We start from the raw sequence: 22,980 nt of genomic DNA, 5'->3' as shown, positions 1-22,980 counted from the left end.
GGCCTTAAAAAATCTATGAATCTATGAAAAAGAAGTCAATTTCTGAAATGTAACTGTTCCATTAGCCTCTGACGGCAGACCAATAAACAGGCCCTATATCTTGTCCAAGTAAACCTGTTGAGTTAGTAATATTTACACAGCATGCTATTCCTGGACTGAAATACAAGGTGTCCTTTCACAGATTTATTTGGATGAAATGGAGGATCTACTTATGGATCTGCCCTCAACGGCTAATGGAAATGGTTAGGTTTCAGATGATTCTTAGAAAGGATGCTTCTCAACTGATGTGCCAGTCTTTGCTTGTAGAGGCATTTCACAGCAATTCTTCGTCTTTGACTCTTGATATAGTGGGTCCTACTTGTCCTCTTAGACTTGTATCTATTGACTAATCAAGCTGAGCATACCCAGTTATTTTAATCTTTCCTAGTAAATCAATATTTTCAGCCTTTTGTCATTATTGCTATTCCCCTCTGAACTCCTTTCTTCATCCTGATGTGTTTTTGGCATTGAGGTGGGCAGAGCTGTGACTATTAGGCCAGTGTTTCATGGAGAATGTAGGGAAATGTTGAATTATCCTTTTATGACAAACATCAGAAATATTTGTTTAGGACAAGACAAGACTGGCAAATGAAGAAAACTGTGTCCATTCCTCACAGTTAAAAGGTCTTTGGCATTACAGCTTAGTGTGGAATATGGATGCATAAAACGCTGAGAGGAAACGGCTGAACTGCTAAATAACTGTATAGCCAAGTAACATCACAGGAAAACAAAGGTGTCTTTTGATACGCAGCTATAGTTTAGGAAGTGTCCTATTTTAAAGAGTTTGTTCCACTTTCCTGACATTCTTTCTTATCTTTTCTCACTTGCTATCCACCTTACTGCACTGCAGTATTATTGTCCATGCTGCACAAAAGCAGTGAAAGCACTGTGAAGAATTACAGTATTCTGAAAAACCCCTGACAGTGAAACATTTTTAACTTCTTGCCCTCGCTACCCAGAGATTGAGGCTCAATTTCTCGGCACCAAAAGACTCCTTGAGAAGACAGACTTCCCTGTGCAAAGCACCAATATAGTCCTACAAGCATAGCAGCCCTTCAGATGGACTTCCTTTCTAATTAATCCCATGAAGGGCATCTCTTACTTTCAGTTGCTTGGTCTTCTCTCGGAGGGTGTGTCGGTAGAGCTGCAACTGTTCTGCCGCTTCTGGCCCAGGCTGCCGGGCCAAGATGTGCTTCAGCTCTACATACAGCTTTTCCTTTTCCTAAGAGACAAGATAAGCAGAACAACAACAGTTCAGAAGTGCTCTTATTTGCCGCCACAGTAGCAACAGGACAACCTGTATTTATATCAATGCAGTTGAAAGATGCAAGTAAATCTAGCAGCTATTTGCAGAAACAAATCTGCCTGTGTGTCAGTCTCTGCCTTGCTAGCCATAAGGTATTTAAAGTTGTTGTGATAGCAGTGGGATAGCTCATTAAGAGAAACACCCAGCTAGTTCATACCAAGAATTAAATATTCTTAAACACTGTCATCAGCAAACCTGTTTTGGCACAGAGAGTATAAAACAGAGTCACCAGAAATGTAGTCAAGGAGAAAATTACTTACCAGTAATTGTATTCATTGTAGTCCCTTTCGCCCACCCCCATTACATTACATTAAGGGATATAGCTCCACCCACCTGGAAGTAAGGAGTCAACAAAACTGTCAATCACAGCCTATATAAAAGAACCAGCCCACCCACTTTCTTCTCCAAATAGAATCCTGGAGAGCAAATAAATATATAAGAAAACCAAACACACACCACTAACTGAGAGAGCCCTCAGGGGGATGTGGGAGGAAAGGAAAATTAGGGATGACTATGACAAACACAATTACCAGGGAGCAATTTTTCTTGTCATATGTCTCCTCTTCCCACACATTATAACAGAACCTATGCAGTACATGGATGTAACAAGCCATAAGTTCCCAGAGGAACTCCATGGCCACTTGTGGCTTTCAATGCTGAAAGGCTGCTTCCAGATATGGTTTAAGGTCTAATTTATTTTACCTGAATTAATACATGTATTAGGTGAGGTCCATATCATGGCCTTGCACATTTCAATGTGGCTAATGCTTCACCACTCTCAGCGATTTTGCCACCTGTCCAGGTTTTCCCAAGATCATCCCTTTTTTGAAGAGGCTGTCCTGGGAAATTTGTAAGTGTGCTCAGTACATACTACCAGCTGTTCAGTTTCATGGGCATGGGATCATCCCGGATGTCCCGTTTTTTTGTACCTCAGAGATGGCAACCCGACCACTCAGACTGAGATAATTACTATTATTTAATATAATCATCTTCCTAGAAAAAAGACACAGCAGGCATCTAACTTTGTTAGATAATGAGAAAGAATGATCCCCCTTCTGTATGCTGTGAGTGTAGAAATGTTCTTTTACCAGTGTTGCCACTTGTCTCAATACTTGGTGTTTTCCTGGGTGCCCTGCTCCTGCAGTAAGATGATTATGAGAATTTCAGCTATTATTTAAAAAACAAGTTTCTTGTCCTTGCAGAGAAAAGATGGAAAATGTGTACTTCTAAAAGGCTCAAAACCAAAACGCAAATAAAAAACTTTTTAAAAAATATCATTTTTAAGCCAATTTCGTGATGATTTGGGGGGGCCTGACTCACAATTTTAACACTTGAGGTTGGCAATATTGCTTATCAAATGAGGGCAGGGAACTAGGGCTATCAATTAATTGCAGTTAACTCAGGCCATTAAATAAAAAAAATTGATTAATCGTAGTTTTAATCGCACTGTTAAACAATAGAATCCCAATTGAAATTTATTAAATATTTCTGGATGTTTTTACACATTTTCAAATATATTAACTTAAATTACAACACAGAATACAAAGTGTACAGTGCTCACTTTATATTATTATTTTTATTACAAATATTTGCACTGTAAAAATGATAAAAGAAATAGTATTTTTCAATTCACCTCATGCAAGTATTGTAGTGCAATCTCTTTATTGTGAAAGTGCAATTTACAAATGTAGATTTTTTTTCTTACGTAACTGCATTCAAAACCAAAACTGTGTAAAACTTCAGAGTGTACAAGTCCACTCAGTCCTACTTCTTATTCAGCCAACCACTAAGACAAACAAGTTTGTTTACATTTGCAGAAGATAATGCTGCCCACTTCTTATTTACAATGACATCTGAAAGTGAGACCAGGCGTTCGCATGAGACTTTTGTAACCAGCATTGCAAGGTATTTACGTGCCAGATATGCTTTCATGCTTCGGCCACCATTCCAGAGGACATAATTCCATGCTGATGACACCCATTAAAAACATAATGCATTAATTAATTTTGTGACTGAACTCTTTAGGAGAGAAATGTATGCTTCCTGATCTGTTTTACCCACATTCTGCTATATATTTCATGTTACAGCAGTCTCATATAATGACCCAGCACATGTTGTTAATTTTAAGAACACTTTCACTGTAGATTTCACAAAACGCAAAGAAGGTATCAATGTGAGATTTCTAGGGATAGATACAGCACTCGACCCAAGGTTTAGGAATCTGAAGTGCCTTCCAAAATCTGAAAGGGATGAGGTGTGGAGCATGCTTTCAGATGTCTTAAAAGAGCAACACTCCGATGCAGAAACTACAGAACCCTAATCACCAAAAAAGAAAATCGGTCTTCTGCTGGTGGCATCTGACTCAGATGATGAAAATGAACATGCGTCGGTCTGCACTGTTTTGGATTGTTATAGAGCAGAACTCGTCATCAGCATGGACGCATGTCCTGTGGAATGGTGGTTGAAGCATGAAGGGACATATGAATCTTTAGCTCATCTGGCACGTAAATATCTTGTGACGCCGGCTATGATAGTGCCATGAGAACGCCTGTTCTCACTTTCAGGTGACATTGTAAACAAGAAGCGGGCAGCATTATCTCCTGCAAATGTAAACAAACTTGTTTGTCTGAGCGATTGGCTGAACAAGAAGTGGGACTGAGTGGATTTGTAGGCTCTAAAGTTTTACATTGCATTGAAAAATAAAATGGGTTTTTTTGTACATGATTCTACATTTGTAAGTTCAGTGTTCATGATAAAGCAATTGCACTACAGTACTTGTAATGGGGGAATTGAAAAATACTATTTCTTTTGTTTTTTTACAGTGCAAATATTTGTAATAACAATAAAGTGAGCACTGTACATTTTGTATTCTGTGTTGTAACTGAAATCAATATATTTGAAAAGGTAGAAAACATCCAAAAACATTTAAATAAATGGTTTTCTATTATTGTTTAACAGCGCAATTAATCGCACGGTTAATTTTTTTAATTGTGCAATTAATCACGATTAATTTTTTTTAATTGTGCAATTAATCACGATTAATTTTTGTAATCACTTGACAGCCCTACTTGGAACCCCTGAAGTGCCTTTGGAAGCAAATGAAGGACAGAGGAAAGACAAGCAGTGACAAAATGCCATATTGATTGGCCCATCGGTAATGTCAGAGGCAGTTAAGGTGTCATGTGGGGAAGGTGATCCAGGAAGTGAATGTCAGGACCAAGACATTCATCTTGGACATAGCTAAGATCCTGATAGACACAGGATAAAAAAGAGTGTCAGTGTTTTCATAATGCTTCTCCCACATGGCCACGTTCCCCCAAAAAGCAGAAATGCACAAAGGAGCAGGAATTCTCCCAAGAAGGTCCATCAAAGCCAACCATCTTGTTTTACTTCAGACTGGTTGTGATGGGCTGGGTCACAGAAACCCTCTTGGGACTGCTACCTGATGTGCCTAGACTACCTGTGAGCCTATTTTCCCTGCCCGCTTGGGACTTCAGTGCCTTGCCTTGTTTGAGCCGGACACACTTGCCTGCTGCTAACACAGATCCAAGTCTGAACCACGTACCCCACAAGTGCAGGCTTAACTGAAAACAGCTTAAGAAGTGCTCCTGTCTCCAGCACTCAGATACTCAACTCCCAATGGGGTCCAATCCCCAAATAAATCCGTTTGACGCTGTATAAAGCTTATACAGGGTAAACTCATAAATTGTTCGCCCTCTATAACACTGATAGAGAGATATGCACAGTTGTTTTCCCCCCCGCCCCAGGTATGAATACATACTCTGGGTTAATTAATAAGTAAAAAGTGATTTTATTGAATACAAAAAGTAGGATTTAAGTGGTTCCAAGTAATAACAGACAGAACAAAGTGAATTACCAAGCAAAATAAAATAAAACATGCAAGTCTAAGGGTATGTCTATACTACCCGCCAGATTGGCGGGTAGTGTATGATGTATCGGGGATCGATTTATCGCGTCTTGTCTGGACGCGATAAATCGATCCGCTAATCCATGCTGTACTCCACCTCGGCAGGAGGAGTAAGCGGAGTCGACGAGGGAGCCATGGCAGTCGACTTGCCGCCATGAGGACAGCCAGGTAAGTCAAACTAAGATACTTCGACTTCAGCTACGCGAATAGCTGAAGTTGTGTATCTTAGTTCGAACCCCCCCGCTAGTGTAGCCCAGGCCTAAGCCTAATACAGTAAGAAAACTGAATACAGTTAAATCTCACCCTCAGAGGTGTTTCAATAGGCTTTTTACACAGACTGGACACCTTCCTAGTCTGGACCCAATCCCTTCCCCTGGTACAGTCCTTGTTCCTGCTCAGATGGTAACTAGGGGATTTCTCATGACTGCAGCCCCCTTTGTTCTGTTCCACCCCCTTATATATCTTTTGCACAAGGCAGGAATCCTTTGTCCCTCTCTGGGTTCCCACCCCCTCCTTCTCAATGGAAAAGCACCAAGTTAAAGATGGATTCCAGTTCTGGCGACATGATCACATGTCACTGTAAGACTTCATTACCCATTTGCCAGCACACACCTATACAGGAAGACTTTCAAGTAAACAGAGTCATCTGCAGTCAATTGTGCTAGTTGATGGGAGCCATCAAGATTCCAAACCCACCAGTAATGGCCCACACTTTGCATAATTACAATAGGACATCAGAGTTATATTTCATATTTCTAGTTTCAGATACAAGAGTGGTACATTTATACAAACAGGACGACCACACTTAGTAGATTATAAGATGTGTAATGATACCTTACAAGAGACCTTTTGCATGAAACATATTCCAGTTACATTATATTCACTTTTCATAAAATCATATAGAGTGCAATGTCACACTGGTATCTTCTACACCTAGTGACATAGTTATGAGAGATTTCCATTCCTGTGGTAAAGGAGGGACCTCTGTCTGGCTCATAATCTGTGTGTGCGTGTGTCCAGGGTCTACCCCTTCCTCCAAGGTTTCCTGTTCTTCATCAACTCTAAAGTGCTTAGGGAAGAACTCAGGAGGAATTTGGATTTTCTGGTAAGAAGGTCAACTGTACTGGAGAAAGTTGGCAGAAGGAAGTAGGGATCTTCTTTAGCAGTTGTTGAGGAAGACAAGGGCCAATGAAAGTTAGGGTAGGGCCAATGAATGATGCAATCCTGACACAAAGAGCAAAGGAGAAGAAAGCATGGACAGAACATCCCCAGTTGCTTATCTGATCTGGAGAGGGAGCACTAGCGTGCTGATAGGATCCAGAAAGGAGAGGAATTCAGGAGACACTGAACTCAGCTAACCCTCAGAACACTTGAACGGCTAAAAAACATGGATGAAAAGTAAATAGGAAAAGTAGAAAGAGGGTGGGTCTGGTAAAAAAGAAAAAGCAGGGCCCTGGATATCATGACATCACACGGTGAGTCTGGAGCCTGACAGACAGAAGAAGCTGTAGTGTTATACTGGGACTCCATGAGGCAGATTAGGAGACTGTGGGGCCAGTGAACTTGTGGACATTTTTTGTAGAAGATGCTGAGCCTGGTCAAGTCTAGAGTCCAAGCACAAGGGAGCAAGCATTAGGAAGGCTGCCTGCAATAGGCCTGGTGCCCTCATTTACCAACAAGTCATTTCGTATTTGGGGCTCATTTACTGTATCTCTCTCTGTGTTTTTTATCCTTTTTACTCATTTTTTAATTTAAAAAACCCATCTTCTATCTTATCCTTCTCTGCTCCCAGGAGAGCTGGAAGAGGAAGAGAAGCATGTTTGAACAGAAACAGAACTAGAAGACAAGGAATGAGTAAAGGGACCTAGACTTCCAGGTTGAAGAAGACAAAAAGACTGAGTAGGAAGTAGGCAGGCTTGGTCATTTAGACTGGCTTTGATGAACATCCTTTTCACCTACTTGCTTCATGGAACGTGGAGCTATCCTTAGTCAGGATTCTTTTGTGGGTGTGAAGAAAGGAGACCTACCACACTGTGTAATTGCTGTGCATGATCTATATTCATCATTCAACTTCGTACATGAGCCAAGATTTTCAAAAGTGACTCGTGATTTGGGGTCCCTCAACTTTTGGATGCCCAACCTGAACACCTTCATGGGGCCTGGTTTTCAGCACTTTCTGAAAACCGGGACCTTTTAAAGCGTCTCTAGTTAAGCATCCAAAAATCACAAGTTACTTTTGAAAATCCTGGTCTTAAATTATGATAATTTATTCAGAGGCACTCCTTATTTTTTATCAATGCCTGGCAGAAAATACAAAATCATCACTGATAAAGTTTGCAGATGACATAAAGTTTGGGGAAATGGTAAATAATGAAGAGGACAGGTCACTGATACAGAGTGATCTGGTTTGCTTGGTAAGATGGACACAAGCAAACAATATGCATTGTAATATGGCCAAATGTAAAATTATACATCTAGGAACAGAAAATGTAGGCCGCACTTACAACATGGGGGAGTCTATCCTGGGAAGCAGTGACTCTGAAAGAGATTTAGGGGGCATGGTGCATAATCAGCTGAACATGAACTTCCCGTGGGATGCTGTGGCCAAAAGAGGTAACACGATCCTTGGCTGTATAAAAAGGGAAATATCAAATAGAAGTAAGGAGGTTATATTACTTCTGTATTTGGCACTGGTACAAATGCTACTCGAATACTCCGTCCCGTTCCGGTGCCCACCATTCAAGAAATATGATGATAAATTGTAGAGGGTTAAGAGAAAAGAAAGAAGAATGATTCAAGGATTGGAAAACATTCCTGATTGTGACAGATTCAAGGAGCTCAATCCATTTATTTTAACAAAGAAAAGATTGAGGGATGACTCAATTACAATCTCTAAGTACATACATGGGGAACAAATAGTTGATAGTGGTTTCTTCAATCTAACAGACAAAGATCTAACAAGATCCAATTGCTGAAAGCTGAAATTAGAGAAATTCAGATTGAAAATGAGGCATACATTTTTAACAGGGAACATATATAACTACTGGAACAACTTACCAAGGGCTGTGGTGGATTCTTCACTGCTGGCAATTTTTAAATCAAGATTGGAAGTTTTTCTAAAAGGTCTGCTGTAGTTCAGAGAGGAATTGATTTAGGGAAGTCCTCTGGCCTGTGCTAAACAGCAAGGCAGACTAGGCAATCACAGTGGGCCCTTCTGGCCTTAGAATCTAAGAAGTGCTGTGATTTTTTTCACAGAACAACTCCTCTGTAATCAGGCAGCTCACTGTAACATGAGCTACAATTTGCACATGCAAAGCATTACATGGAACTTCCTTCTACTGCACAGAGTTCCACTATGTCTCTAAAAGTGACTTCTATCGTTTTTTGTTACTTTGGGTTCAAGCTTTTTGTACATTTAAAAAGCAACAACAAATGAAAAAATGGTCTTGTGAAAACTACGCTGCTCTGTATTAACATTCCATCTCTGCATGTATCACAGATTTGTATTTTGGGAGAGTGTACTGGTAATCTGGATAAATATGGAGCAGTTGATGGATTGAAGGTCTTATGTGCAATTGTTTTCCAATTTATTTCTCTCCTAACCCACTACAAGGGCCAACCAAGCTCTTCAAACATTGTGCAATGGGGTGTATAATAACCCCATTTAGAGACAAAGCGTGCAATTCTATTATAAAGAGAATCTATCTTATGCAACAGAGACTCATTAGCTGTCCAATGTGTATTGTCTCCATAATCCAGCAGTGGCAGAACCAGCTGTCTTGTAATGCATATCCTGTCCTTCCTTGCTAAGTGCTGTCCATCTCTTTTATATCTAGTCAATTAATTTGTCACTGGGTTAGAAGCACCATATGTCAGGGAAACATCAAAAGAAAATCCTGTATACTTAATTCTTTCCTCATCAGCAAAAGTTTGTATTCACAGGTTGACGCTTCTAAATATTCTAACATTTTAGCCAAGGAGGCAACAAAATGTGACTTGTGTATCACATGTTATGGTGTTTACCTTTCAATTTACTTTAAAAACACATACAGCTGGAATAAATTTAAGTCAGTGTACAAACGATATCTGATACTATCAGCAAAAGTGGTGCAGTTATCCCCACACATACATATTTGGGAATGCCTGGCAAAAACAAAGCAGCATAAAATAACCGAGAAAGAACCTTGCATTTCGCAATGCATAGTCGGGGCGGGGGAGGGGGGTGGATGAGCTGAGGAATATGCAATGTAAACTACACATGGGTATCTCCTAGGGCCAGTGCAGTCTGATGCATCAGTAAATGGTATTCAAAGGAGTGCTGCTTTCAGTTGTGATATGTCCTGTACTGCATCCACTGAAGATGGCTCCCTGCTGCTGTTTGCACAGTGGCTGAAATTTACCCATCCTCGCTCCCTCCTTAGTCTTCAGGGGTGAACCAAGTGGAAATGGGGCAGACAGAAATCAACCCTCCACCTACAGGAAGGCCACAGGGCTGCAACGCAGATGGCATTCCAACCGAACACCTGGAGTAGAATTTAAGACCCCTCACACCCATTATGCATGGGTAAGGCTACAATTTAGTCATGGGTATTTTGTCATGGACAGGTCACGAGCAATCAACAAAAATTCACAGCCCATGACCCGTCCATGACTTATACTATAAACATCCCTGACTAAATCTTGGCGGGTGGAGGGCCATTGCTGGAGGGTGCCCCAGGGGGCTGCTGCTGAGGGGAGATGGGGCCAGTGGCTCCTGGTGCTAGGGGCTGCTTAGCAGCGGCTGCTCCGGCCACCCTGGGACTGCTGGCAGGGGCCACCGACAGTGGCTGCTCCTGGGGACTACTGCCAGGAGCCTCTGGCAGCCCCATGTAGCCTGTAGCTGAGGCCCCCCTCAACATGCTATAAAAACACCAGGGCCTGGGCGGGGGGCGGGAACTCGGGGCTCTGGGACAGGGCATAGGCATCGTTTTACTTCTATTTGGGGGGGGAAAGAGTTGGCATGGTTCCAGCCAACTCTGCACAATGGGGTCCAGGGAGGGAGCACCACCTCCACCCCTGACTCACTCAGGCCACCCAGCCTGTCTGGGCTGTGAGAGGACGCAACCAAAAAATATAACTCAATGGGGGGCTTCAAAAAGTTTGAATACTGCTCAGGGTGGAGGCAGGAGGTAACTAGGGGCTGTGTGCAGGCAGGGGGTAGCTCAGGGAGAGGGTAGCTTGGGGCTGTGTGCAGGCAGGGGGTAGCTCAGGGAGAGGGTAGCTTGGGGCTGTGTGTGGGCAGGGAGTAGCTAGGGGCTGTGTATGGGGGTGGGGTGCTCCCAATGCAGCTCCCAATGCAGCGGAGGTGGGGGGACAGGGCTCCCAGCTTCAGCCCTGCACCACTCCCAGCTTCCAGGCTGGGGGGTGGGATGTGCCGACTTCAGCCCCGCGCCGCTCCCAGCTTCAGCGCTGGAGCTCAGGACACCACGTTTCAGCTGTGGGACTCTGCAGACACCTTGAAAGGGCTTGCAGACCCACAGAGGTCTGCAGACCCTTGGTTGAGAACTGCTGACCTAAAGGGCTAGCCTGCTTGCTTACCTGTGTATATTTTTTCTTATGGACTTCTTATTTTCTGATGGGTTTGATTATTTGTTTTATTATCATAGATTTATAGGTTTATATTAAAGCATTTTGGCTGTAATGCAAGGGACCTACAGGCCACATCCTGTATCATAGAATCATAGAATCTCAGGGTTGGAAGGGACCTCAGGAGGTCATCTAGTCCAACCCCCTGCTCAAAGCAGGACCAAACCCAACTAAATCATCCCAGCCAGGGCTTTGTCAAGCCTGACCTTAAAAACTTCTAAGGAAGGAGATTCCACTACCTCCCTAGGTAACCCATTCCAGTTCTTCACCACCCTACTACTGAAAAAGTTTTTCCTAATATCCAGCCTAAACCTCCCCCTCTGCAACTTGAGACCATTACTCCTTGTTCTGTCATCTTCTACCACTGAGAACAGTCTAGATCCATCCTCTTTGGAACCCCCTTTCAGGTAGTTGAAAGCAGCTATCAAATCCCCCCTCATTCTTCTCTTCTGCAGACTAAACAATCCCAGTTCCCTCAGCCTCTCCTCATAAGTCATGTGCTCCAGCCCCCTAATCATTTTTGTTGCCCTCCGCTGGACTCTCTCCAATTTATCCACATCCTTCTTGTAGTGTGGGGCCCAAAACTGGACACAGTACTCCAAATGAGGCCTCACCAGTGCTGAGTAGAGGGGAATGATCACATCCCTCGATCTGCTGGAAATGCCCCTACTTATACAACCCAAAATGCCATTAGCCTTCTTGGCAACAAGGGCACACTGTTGACTCATATTCAGCTTTTCGTCCACCATAACCCCTAGGTCCTTTTTTGCAGAACTGCTGCCCAGCCATTCGGTCCCTAGTCTGTAGCAGTGCATGGGATTCTTCCGTCCTAAGTGCAGGACTCTGCACTTGTCCTTGTTGAACCTCATCATATTTCTTTTGGCCCAATCGTCTAATTTGTCTAGGTCCCTCTGTATCCTAGCCCTACCCTCCAGCGCATCAACCACTCCTCCCAGTTTAGTGTAATCTGCAAATTTGCTAAGGGTGCAGTCCACACCATCCTCCAGATCGTTAATGAAGATATTGAATAAAACCAGCCCCAGCACCGACCCTTGGGGCACTCCACTTGATACCGGCTGCCAACTAGACATGGAACCATTGATCACTACCCGTTGAGCCCGACCATCTAGCCAGTTTTCTATCCACCTTACTGTCCATTCATCCAGCCCAGACTTCTTTAACTTGCTGGCAAGAATACTGTGGGAGACTGTATCAAAAGCTTTGCTAAAGTCCAGAAATAGTACATCCACTGCTTTCCCCTCATCCACAGAGCCGGTTATCTTGTCATAGAAGGCAATTAGGTTAGTCAGGCATGACTTGCCCTTGGTGAATCCATGCTGACTGTTCCTGATCACTTTCCCCTCCTTTAAGTGGTTCAGGATTGATTCCTTGAGGACCTGTTCCATGATTTTTCCAGGGACTGAGGTGAGACTGACTGGCCTGTAGTTCCCTGGATCTTCCTTCTTCCCTTTTTTAAAGATGGGCACTACATTAGCTTTTTTCCAGTCATCCGGGACCTCCCCCGATCGCCATGATTTTTCAAAGATAATGGCCAATGGCTCTGCAATCTCATCGGCCAACTCCTTTAGCACCCTCGGATGCAGCGCATCCGGCCCCATGGACTTGTGCTCCCCATGGACTTGTACAGTCCCCATGGACTGTATGCAGAGCTAAGGCAAAGTTAGCAGACATATGTCTGGGACCTTTCACCCAGGATGCAAAGTTAGCAGGCACATGTTCGGGACTTTTCACCTAGATAGGTGGCGATGAGCTAAAGCAAAAGGTCCATATATGGCTGCGACCTTTAACATAGATAGATAAAGGATGCTTGAAACAGGGTGGCATAGGGGGCTTCCTAAGTTCATAGCCTCTTTAAACTTAACAGGTAAACCACAAGGAAAGAACCAAAATAACTGGGTAGGACAGAAATAACAAATGTGAGAATGCGCTCATAGCATTAATATGTATGTATATGTCATCAGTCCGTACAAACAGACCAGCCTATGGAGTAAGTGTCCCTTGACATTTTGTGAGTGAGGAAACTAAGTTTGACTATAGAAGGAGGGCTCAAGTACTCAAGCTCTCTAAGAGAGGTGACCCACTATGCCAAGAATGTTTTTTTTCTAAGGTTCCCAATTTCTAGGCTTATGGGTTCCTAAGTTTCAAGCTTCAAGGCTTCTTTGTTTATTAGTCTATTAGTCTGTTAGTTCTTAATTGTAGGTTTAAGTCAGTTAGTTAATAAAACTCTGAGTTAGCTTCAAAAGCTCTTAGCTCTGTAGCTTCTCCTAAGCTCTGTGCCTCCCACTCAAGAATTGAGGAACTTGGACCTGAACTCTCTTGGCATGCCAGAGGCGAGGTTGGTCCTTTGTCTCTCACCACCAGGTTATCCAGGAAGGGTGTAAGTATATTAATCAAAAGCTTTATCATATATTATATTACATGTATCTCTAAAACAACATTACTGCATTTGTAATTCTAATTATTTTACCATTCAATTACTATTTAATTATTATTCCATTTATCTCAATAAATGTCTTTAAGTCTACATTTGTCTCAGTGTAAGTGCCCTGTCATACATCCCGAGAGTCCTTGGAAACTCAGTATAGCCTGATTCTTGGACAAGAACCTTATTATCTTCGGATCAGATTAACTGGCAAGCCGATAACCCATATTATCCAGATTAGAAAATATTAACTTCCTAAAATCAAGCACACTGGTCTCTGGGACCAGCCGCACCAGCCACTGCTTGGGCAGCCCTGGGGTCAGCCACACTGGCTGCTGCACAAGTCATGGAGGTTGCAGAAAGCCATGAAATCCGTGACCTCCATGACAAAACACGGAGCCCTATGCCCGGGTCTTGGGACACGTGATCCATGAAAGTGCAGACCCAGTAAACCCTTCCTTGTCCCATGACAGACTACCCCTCCGTGCCAGGCTGCAACTGTAACACACAGCTGGACAGGTGGGCAGATTTGGAGTTTCCCTACAGGAGCTGTAAGCAGTCGGAAAGCACAGGTACTTGCTTGCAATAAGTGAGCCAGGTTTCAGTGGCAATACCCCTGCTATTGAGGAGGTGAGGGTAAGATCCACCAAGCTTCCCTATAATTCACAGAGTTATTGCTGCTTAGCTTTCCTGGCTAGGAGGAATGTAAGTTCCTCTAGCTCAGAGCTAGGCCCCAAAAACTGAAGTCTTTATACAGTCCTTTGTGGGCAAAATTCCCACCAAAGTCAGTAGGAGGCTAGAGCTTTGTTCCAGGATTGGGCTCATTGTTACAACAGGCTCCCTACCGTTAGTGATGCAAGCTAATACACAGCTACAACAAAGTGATGAGCCCATATTCACTGTGTGTAAGAAGTGCACATTGGGAGTCTCAGATTAGGGGTTAGAGTCAGTTTCCAGGAGTTCCGAAGAGGATTTCAGTGCCTCTTTGGTAGCTGCTGTATAATTTGTGTAAATAAAACAGAATTATTTTAGAACAATCTTATCAGTCTGAGATTTGTTTTCCACGAGAGCTCAGAGGAGCCCACAGATCTGCCTTTAGGCTGTACTCAGACAATATGTTTCTGTGTCTCCAAGTCTCTCTCCCATTTACTCTCCTGCTTTTTATTTCCTTCCTTTGAATATGAACTAGCTGCTGCATTCGCCTGGCCAGCTTACTCTGCAGTTGCTGAGTGAGAGGAAATTACTTCTTCTGTAGAGGTCTGACTAGGTATTTGGCAAGTTCCAAGGGACTGATTCTTCAGACTCCCATGGTCACCAATTTACGCACTCTGTGGTCAGGCAGAAGAACCTTACCAAGCACTAAAGATATGTCTAGATCCGAGCTGGAGGTATAATTTCCAACTCAAGGAGACATACCCATGCTAGCTCTGATTCAACAAATGTACTAGAATGTGGCCATGGGTAGTGCGAGCAGTGGCAGGAGCTAACCTCCCCAAATACAAGCCCAGGGTCTTGGATGGGACTGTATTCAGGGAAGCTAGGCCCTTCCACCACTTATGCTGCCACAGCTCCACTTCTGTTTTTAGGCACTAGTTTGATGAGAGCTAGCGCAGGTACGTCTACTGGAGCTGGAAATTACACCCTCCAGCTCAAGTGCAGATGTCCTCTAAGGGCTTGTCTACACTTGCAACGCTGCAGCTGTGCTGCTGTAGCACTTAGTGAAGGCACTACCTATACTGACGGGAGAGCTTTTCCCTCGCCACAGTTAATCCACCTGCCCAAGAGGTAGAGAAGCCCTCCAGCCAACATAGAAGTGTCTACACTGGGGACTAGGTTGCTATAACTGTGTTGCTGAGGTTGTGGATTTTCCATACCCTGGAGTAATGTAGTTATACCAACATAAGCTGGTAGTGTAGTCGAAAGCTACGTCTGCTTCACACAGCAGAAATTACAGCTGTCGAAAACTGCTCACTTTGCTTGCTCTTCTCGTGGAGAAAAGACTATCAGTGACTGATATCTCAGCCCTTATATTCCCAGAGCACCACTCAGCCATTACTTCAGTCACAACCAAATTCCTCCTGTAGGTGGTAGTATGCAGCACAGAAACCAGTAACTGGGAGCAAAGTGCTGTGTTCACTTAGATGGCCTTTTCTTACCCACTCAGGATGCTGACAAACTCCTGAAATGACCCCAGTCACTAGATAGCCCAGTGTATGATTTTGAACTAGAGGATGATCTGACATCTAATGAAGATGTATTTGCAACAGACAGGGGCGGCTCTAGACATTTTGCCGCCCCAAGCACAGCATCATGCCGCGGGGGGGCGCTCTGCCGCTCGCCGGTCCCACGGCTCCGGTGGACCTCCCGCAGGCATGCCTGTGGAGGGTCCGCTGGTCCCGCGGCTCCAGTGGACCTCCTGCAGGCGTGCCTGCGGAGGGCCAGCTGGTCCCGCGCCTGCGGGGGCGCGGGGGGACCAGCGGACCCTCTGCAGGCACGCCTGCGGGAGGTCCACCGAAGCCGCGGGACCAGCGGACCCTCCGCAAGCATGCCGCCGAAGCCACCCTGCCTGCCGCCCTCTTGGCGACCGGCAGAGCGCCCCTCGCGACATGCTGCCCCAAGCACACGCTTGGCGTGCTGGGGCCCTGGCAACAGAAATACACCAGAAAGCCCCAGTTCTCTCTTAGTATCAGTGTGGCCTTCTGGTTAGATATTTCAACAAACGTGACTACTATGGCTGCCTCACATCAACAGCCTTCTCAACCACTCTGCAAAAATCCTATTATGCACCCAGCAATCTCCCTCACGCAAAAAACAACATTTCAATCTGAGTAAATTTCCTTTGTGTTTGTTCCTGTCTCTAGCAACAGGAGCGCCACAGCCGTCAGCAAAAAGAAAATAAAGGAAGACTGAGCTGTAAAGCAAAAATATGTCATTTACTGTACCTTACCATCTCCCAAAACACTTAACCAAACTGGAAATCCTTATTTTAATTAGTAAGGGGTGAAAAACAGCACAGTGGCTCCGCAAGCGCATTGCAGTTGGACAGGGCTTTGCTGAAGAAAACACTTAGTCAACATGCCACGGGGGGTTTCTTGTTTATTGGCATTATAACCAAAATGTCAGAGCTAGGCTGAACTCCAGAACCATTTTGTTTATGATGTCATGGAGTAGTACAGCCTCTTAGACAGGACGAAATCCCTACTGTGAGATATTAAATAGGTGGCCAGAATCTGGTTTAAAATAAGACTATATATCGTCATAGTCATTTTCCTTTTACAAGCAAGGTACCTTTTTTTATATAATACAGTAGTTCTTGGCTCAGGATGTCTATGATTAGGAGTTTTATGAGGCATACGAGAAATTAGCATACGGTAACCTTCACGATTTTTGTAACAATAGAAGAAATTTGCCTCTAGCACTTCGAGCTATGTGCAATATGAACTTTCTCAATAAACACTTTTCAAAGGCTCTTGCTCTTTCTCCTTGTCTATTTTAAATATGTCAAACACCTTTGCAATTGGCAGCTATCTAGAATAGCCTGCATTTATATCATCAAGTAGACCATACTTTAACAGTCTTGCACAAGATATTCACAAACTAAAACTAAACCAGGCTTGAAACATAACACTGAAGTCCCTCCACAATGTGGCAGTGCTCGCCCGGATGTCCTGCAATGGGCTGCAAGGAGCTGCCCGGATGTCCTGCAAGGGGCTCCAGTGAGCTCCTCGTTAAATGGTGCACCAAATTGAAGGGAAGATTGGCATGATTTCCCTGCCTTTGCTGGAATTTGCACCACTCAGGACAGTGCTAAATTATCCCTGCCTGAGATGATTTATCCCTCCAGCTCATAAAAATGCTTCTGAAGAGCAAATTTGTTTCCCTTGGAGTGGAGCAGATTGCACCAAAATGACTGGCATTTTCAAAACAACTTAATGAGGGGAAAAAATACCTTGGAGCCTCTTATAAGGTCTTCAACCTCAACCCTTTTTCCCAATGACATAAGTTGAACACTACATTATCACTGTCTTTCAGGAACAAAGTATAAACATTTCTAGCAAAAGTGCAATTGCTTCCTATACATTTATTTTTGCAGGGTGGTGTTAACTGTTTTTTTGGGTGTGGATGAGAAAGCTGTTTTGTTCAAATGGGAAAACAAACATGAGAGATTCTCTCTGCTCCTCTACCTGAGAATCATAGAGTATCAGGGTTAGAAGGTCATCTAGTCCAACCCCCTGCTCAAAGCAGGACCAATCCCCAGATAGATTTTTGTTCCTGACCCCTAAATGGGGTCCTTAAGGATTGAACTCACAACCCTGGATTTAGCAAGCCAATGCTCAAATCACTGAGCTATCCCTCTCCTCCCAAAGCTCAAAGCTCTGTGACACAAGGTTTATAACAGGCTAAGGGACGGGGGGAGTCCCTTACTAAAATATTGACAGCATTTCTCTGATTGCTAGTTATACGGGGCCAGACTGGCAGGGAGTATAAATCTGTGTAGCTCTGTTGATGTCAATGTTTACCCTTGTCATGGCAAAAAATGAAGGATTAATGATCACTTGTTCTTTTCTATAACTCCACCAGAGAGGTCCTTTGGGGCCATCTGCCTGTCCCAAGTCAGGGTAAAGGAGGAGGGTTGGGCGTGGGGCTAGCAACTCCACCCTGTAAAAATCAGCTTGCTACAGAAACGCCAACAATAGAGTTAACAGAGACTTTTAGCCTGGAAAAAGAAGGGTCTTCAACTCGAAGATGCATGACGCTGGGTGGTGAAAGCCGCGAGGAAGCCACTAAGCCAATCACCCTTCTTGCAGCCAGGAGGATTACCATCGGCACATGGAACGTGAGGACCATGTACGAGTCAGGAAAGACGGCGCAGGTTGCAGCAGAGATGAGGAGCAACAACCTGACCCTACTAGGCATTAGCGAGACAAGATGGACGCAAGCTGGACAGAGACGACTGTTGACAGGAGAGCTGTTGCTGTATTCAGGACATGAGGAGAGCGACGCACACCACACACAGGGAGTAGGCTTCATGTTATCCAAGCAGGCACAGAGAGCACTGATTGGTTGGGAGGCACATGGTCCCAGGATCATCACAGCATCCTTCAGAACTAAAATGAAGAGGATTAAGATGAATGTTGTTCAGTGCTACGCGCCAACCAATGACAGTGAAGAGGAGGACAAAGACTACTTTTACAACAGACTCCAGAAAATATTAGAGACTCTCCCAGACAAAGACATTACCATCCTTATGGGAGACTTTAATGCCAAAATTGGACCTGATAACACAGGATACGAACAAGTCATGGGGACCCACGCTCTGGGAGAGATGAGTGAGAATGGAGAGAGATTTGTGGATCTGTGTGCACTTAACAACCTGGTCATAGGAGGCAGCATCTTTCCTCACAAGCGGATCCACAAGAGTACCTGGGTATCGCCAGCAGGCATGACAGAAAACCAGATCGACCATGTCTGCATTAGCAAGAAGTTCAGAAGATCCTTGCAGGACGTTAGAGTTAGAAGAGGAGCAGACGTGGCGTCCGACCATCACTTAGTGGTGGCCAGATTGAAGCTGAAGCTGAAGAAGAACTGGATAGACGCGTCAGACAGAAGAGCGAAGTACAACGTCAACCTTCTGAAGGACCATAAGACCAAGGAAGATTTTGGATTGACGCTGAAGAATAAGTTTTCAGTACTACAGGATCAGTCTGAAGAAGAGGAAGACAGTGTACTCAACAGATGGCAGAAAGTGAGAGACACACTTAGGTCAGCATGCCAGGAAGTGCTTGGAATTAAGAAATACCAGCAGAAAGAGTGGATCACAGCAGAGTCCTTGACAAAGATAGAAGACAGAAAGAAGAAGAAGGCAGCAGTCAACAACAGCAGGACTAGAGCAGCAAAGGCCAAAGCTCAAAAAGAGTATGCTGAAGCCCACAGAGCAGTGAAGAGGAATATTAGGAAGGATAAGAGAGATTACGTGGATGGACTGGCAGCAGAAGCAGAGCAGGCAGCATACAGCGGTAACATGAAACAGCTGTACGATACTACCAAGCGACTGTCTGGAAAGTTCAGCAAGCCAGAACGTCCCGTTAAAGACAAGCAGGGAAAGTCTATAACAGGAATAGAACTACAGATGAACAGATGGGCGGAGCACTTTGAGGAACTCCTGAACAGACCAGCACCACCAAATCCACCAGACATCGACCCAGCCAATGAGGACCTCCCAATCAATTGCGATAAACCAACCAGAGACGAGATCAGAAAAGCCATCACCATGATGAAGAACAGGAAGGCGGCTGGACCTGACGATATCCCAGCAGAGGCCCTGAAAGCAGACCTGGATGCTTCAGTGGAAATGCTGTACCCTCTTTGAGAAAATATGGGAAGAAGAAGTGATTCCGGCCGACTGGAAAGAGGGATATCTCATCAAAATCCCCAAGAAAGGAGACCTCAGCAACTGTGCCAACTATAGAGGAATCACACTCCTGTCGGTGCCAGGGAAGGTCTTCAACAGAGTCCTCTTAGAGAGAATGAAGGATGCCGTCGATCCACAGCTACGAGATGAACAGGCAGGTTTCCGGCAGAACAGATCATGCACGGACCAGATAGCAACGCTCCGCATCATAGTCGAGCAGTCTATGGAGTGGAACTCCTCGTTGTACATCAACTTTGTTGACTATGAGAAAGCATTCGATAGCGTGGATCGAGAGACCCTCTGGAAGCTCCTTCGCACTATGGCATCCCAGCAAAGGTGGTCAACCTGATCAAGAATTCATACGACGGCATACACTGTAGAGTGATCCATGGAGGGCAGCTCACAAACAGCTTCCAGGTGCGAACCGAGTCAGACAAGGATGCTTGTTGTCACCACTTCTCTTTCTTCTCGTCATCGATTGGATTATGAAGACATCCACTTACAAGCGTAGGAATGGAATCCAATGGTCATTGTGGACCCAGCTTGATGACCTGGACTTTGCCGACGACCTTGCACTCCTTTCGCACAGTAAACAGCAGATGCAAGAGAAGACCAACGTAGTGGCAGCCACGTCATCACAGGTTGGCCTCAACATCCACAAGGACAAGACCAAGATCCTTAGGATCAATTCCATCAGCAACGACCCAGTCACACTGAATGGAAGCCCCCTGGAAGAAGTGCAGTCCTTCACCTACCTAGGTAGCATCATCGACCATCAGGGTGGCACAGACGCAGACATCAAAGTAAGGATTGGTAAGGCAAGAGCAGCCTTCTTACAGCTCAAGAACATCTGGAGCTCCAGAGAGCTGTCTTTGGCAATAAAGATTCGACTGTTCAACTCCAACGTGAAATCAGTCTTACTGTATGGAGCTGAAACCTGGAGGACAACCAAAACAACCACCAGGAAGATCCAGACCTTCATTAATAGCTGCCTCAGAAGGATTCTCCAGATCCGCTGGCCAGACACCATCAGTAACATCCACCTCTTGGAGAGGACCCGTCAGCTCCCAGCAGAGGAAGAAATGTTTACCCTTGTCATGGCAAAAAATGAAGGATTAATGATCACTTGTTCTTTTCTATATGTTCACAAGGACAAAAAAATTGAGATTTGGTGAGCTGTTCCTTGAAACTGAGAATTATAGTGAAAAGACATGGACTTATTTAAATGTTCTAGCTGACTTCAAGGCCCTCGCAACTTACCCAAGCTTTAGTTGAACAGAGTTCTAAACAAACTTCTGTTTCATCTTCTCCTAGAGATTTGTTTTAAAATATTTTGTAGGATGGCTAGAAAAGGTTGATGCAGATCCCATCAACAAGGAGTCTAAATATTCTAAATGAATAAATCAGAAAGGTAGACAGTGTGATACCTTTCACTGGGCTAATAATGATTATACACAAGCTTTCAGGACACAAGAAGTCCCCTCAAGTGAACATCAGCTTGGCTTGAAAGCTATTGCACTACAACTTTGGTTTAATGATGCAATGGCTCTTATCTGACTGCAGTCTAAATAGTCACACTAGCAGACAGACTCAACAAGGTTCACCTGGTATGAATGAAAGCTTAGTCCTGTAGGCTAGCGACTCAAGCAGCAGAGTAGGACTTGAGAGACTGGGGTTCTAAGTCTACCACTAACCTACTAGATAATATCAATGAGAATTAAGCACTTAACCTGCGTAGGTGCTTTTGGGAAATCCCACTAGGTAACTTTAGGCATCCAAACAGCTTTGCCAATATGTTCCTTAACAGCCTCAGTCCCATTGCCTTTCTATGAGACTTAGCCTAAACGTCACAGAAAAACAATGGAACTTAGGCTTCTAAGTGCCTCGGTCACTTTTGAAAATGGGACTTATGCACTTTTGAAAATATTGCTTCTTGAATATGTATTTTATAATTCCAGTCAGGGGTGAAAGCAACTTAAAGGACTTACCGGTACTCTGGAGTCCTTAGGAGGGGGCGTGGCCTCAACCGGAAGAGGCAGGGCCTTTAAATCCCCGGGTGCTTTAAATCAGGGGCGTACCGGCTTACTTTCACCTCTGATTCCAGTCCTCTCTTAAGCCTATAAAATACCTGTCTAACAAGTAGCAAAAACTCCTTGCCTATGCCAAGTATCTTACTGAATGAAGAGCTGTCCCCTGCAAGTCTGTGGAACCCACTTAAAGGCACAGGGCCGCCCAGAGGATTCAGGGGGCCTGGGGTCTTCGGCGGGAATTGCCACTGAAGACCCAGCACTTTGGCAGCGGGTCCCGGGGCGGAAGGACCCCCCTCCACCGAATTGCTGCTGAAAACCGGGAGCGGAAGAAGCTCCGGGGGCACGGGCCCCGCAAGAGTTTTCCAGGGCCCCCGGAGCGAGTGAAGGACCCTGCTCCAGGGGCCCCGAAAAACTCTCATGGGGGCTCCTGCGGGGCCCAGGGCAAATTGCCCCACTCCCCCCTCCCCCGGGTGGCCCTGGAAAGGCAACACCACACCAAGGCATGCACATGGCAATTCTGAGATTATTGATTTATAAAAAAGAGCTTCCCCTTCAGTAGCTGTAACTTGGACTAAAATCTGATGTGCACTAACAGCTCTTAGCTTTCCCAGTGTGTTTACGAAGAATGCAGAGGAATACTACTAAAGAGAGGGGGAAACAATGTGGTCCTTATTGTCAAGCAAAAGCAACTGCTGTGCCCACAGAATATGGGCCCGGTTATGTTATGTTTTTAAACTATGACCTCCCATGTGTCCAATTTTAAAGCCATCAGGCCATAAGAGATTGTATTAACAGTGATACCTACCTCCCCCCTCAAAACAATCTAGTTGTTGTTGCATATCTTGCCATCTATGTTCCTCCAACACTGACACTATTCAGATTCTTCTGGGTAGGAAACTGAGAGGATTTAAAAAAAACAAAAAACACTTTGCCTGTCACTGTGGTATGTCATTTTTTAAATGACACACACAATAATCATCCATCACTGAAGGTGTTGTCATGGATTTTACATGTCCTGCCACTCAGGACTGTTGAATACATTTGCCCTGTGGGAAAAATGCCTGCCGAGTGGTACCTGAGTAATGGGGATTCTCAGCAAGCTTTGGGTGGGTGCTATAATGTGGATTTGTGAATGCATTGCTATACTGTGACTGCACTCCTCCAGGATTTTAATTTCTCTAACAGGGTCTGGGTGGC

The 22,980-nt window shown here is 44.5% G+C and overlaps 1 protein-coding gene across 2 annotated transcripts in view; it reads right to left on the bottom strand.

The window, feature by feature from the left end:
* CFAP58 (cilia and flagella associated protein 58) overlaps positions 1 to 22,980 on the bottom strand; it is a 99,551-nt gene that overhangs the window by 12,462 nt on the left and 64,109 nt on the right. For both annotated transcript variants that reach the window (XM_039481151.1, XM_039481152.1), the window contains one exon: positions 1,142 to 1,261. In XM_039481151.1, the coding sequence (XP_039337085.1) occupies positions 1,142 to 1,261 (120 nt within the window). The remainder of the gene's footprint in view (positions 1 to 1,141; positions 1,262 to 22,980) is intronic.

Source organism: Mauremys reevesii, linkage group 7 (assembly GCF_016161935.1).
Source record: "Mauremys reevesii isolate NIE-2019 linkage group 7, ASM1616193v1, whole genome shotgun sequence".
In the NCBI taxonomy this organism is placed as follows: Eukaryota; Metazoa; Chordata; order Testudines; family Geoemydidae; genus Mauremys; species Mauremys reevesii.
Note: the sequence above shows the minus strand (reverse complement) of the source record. Positions and strands in the feature narration are given on the sequence as shown.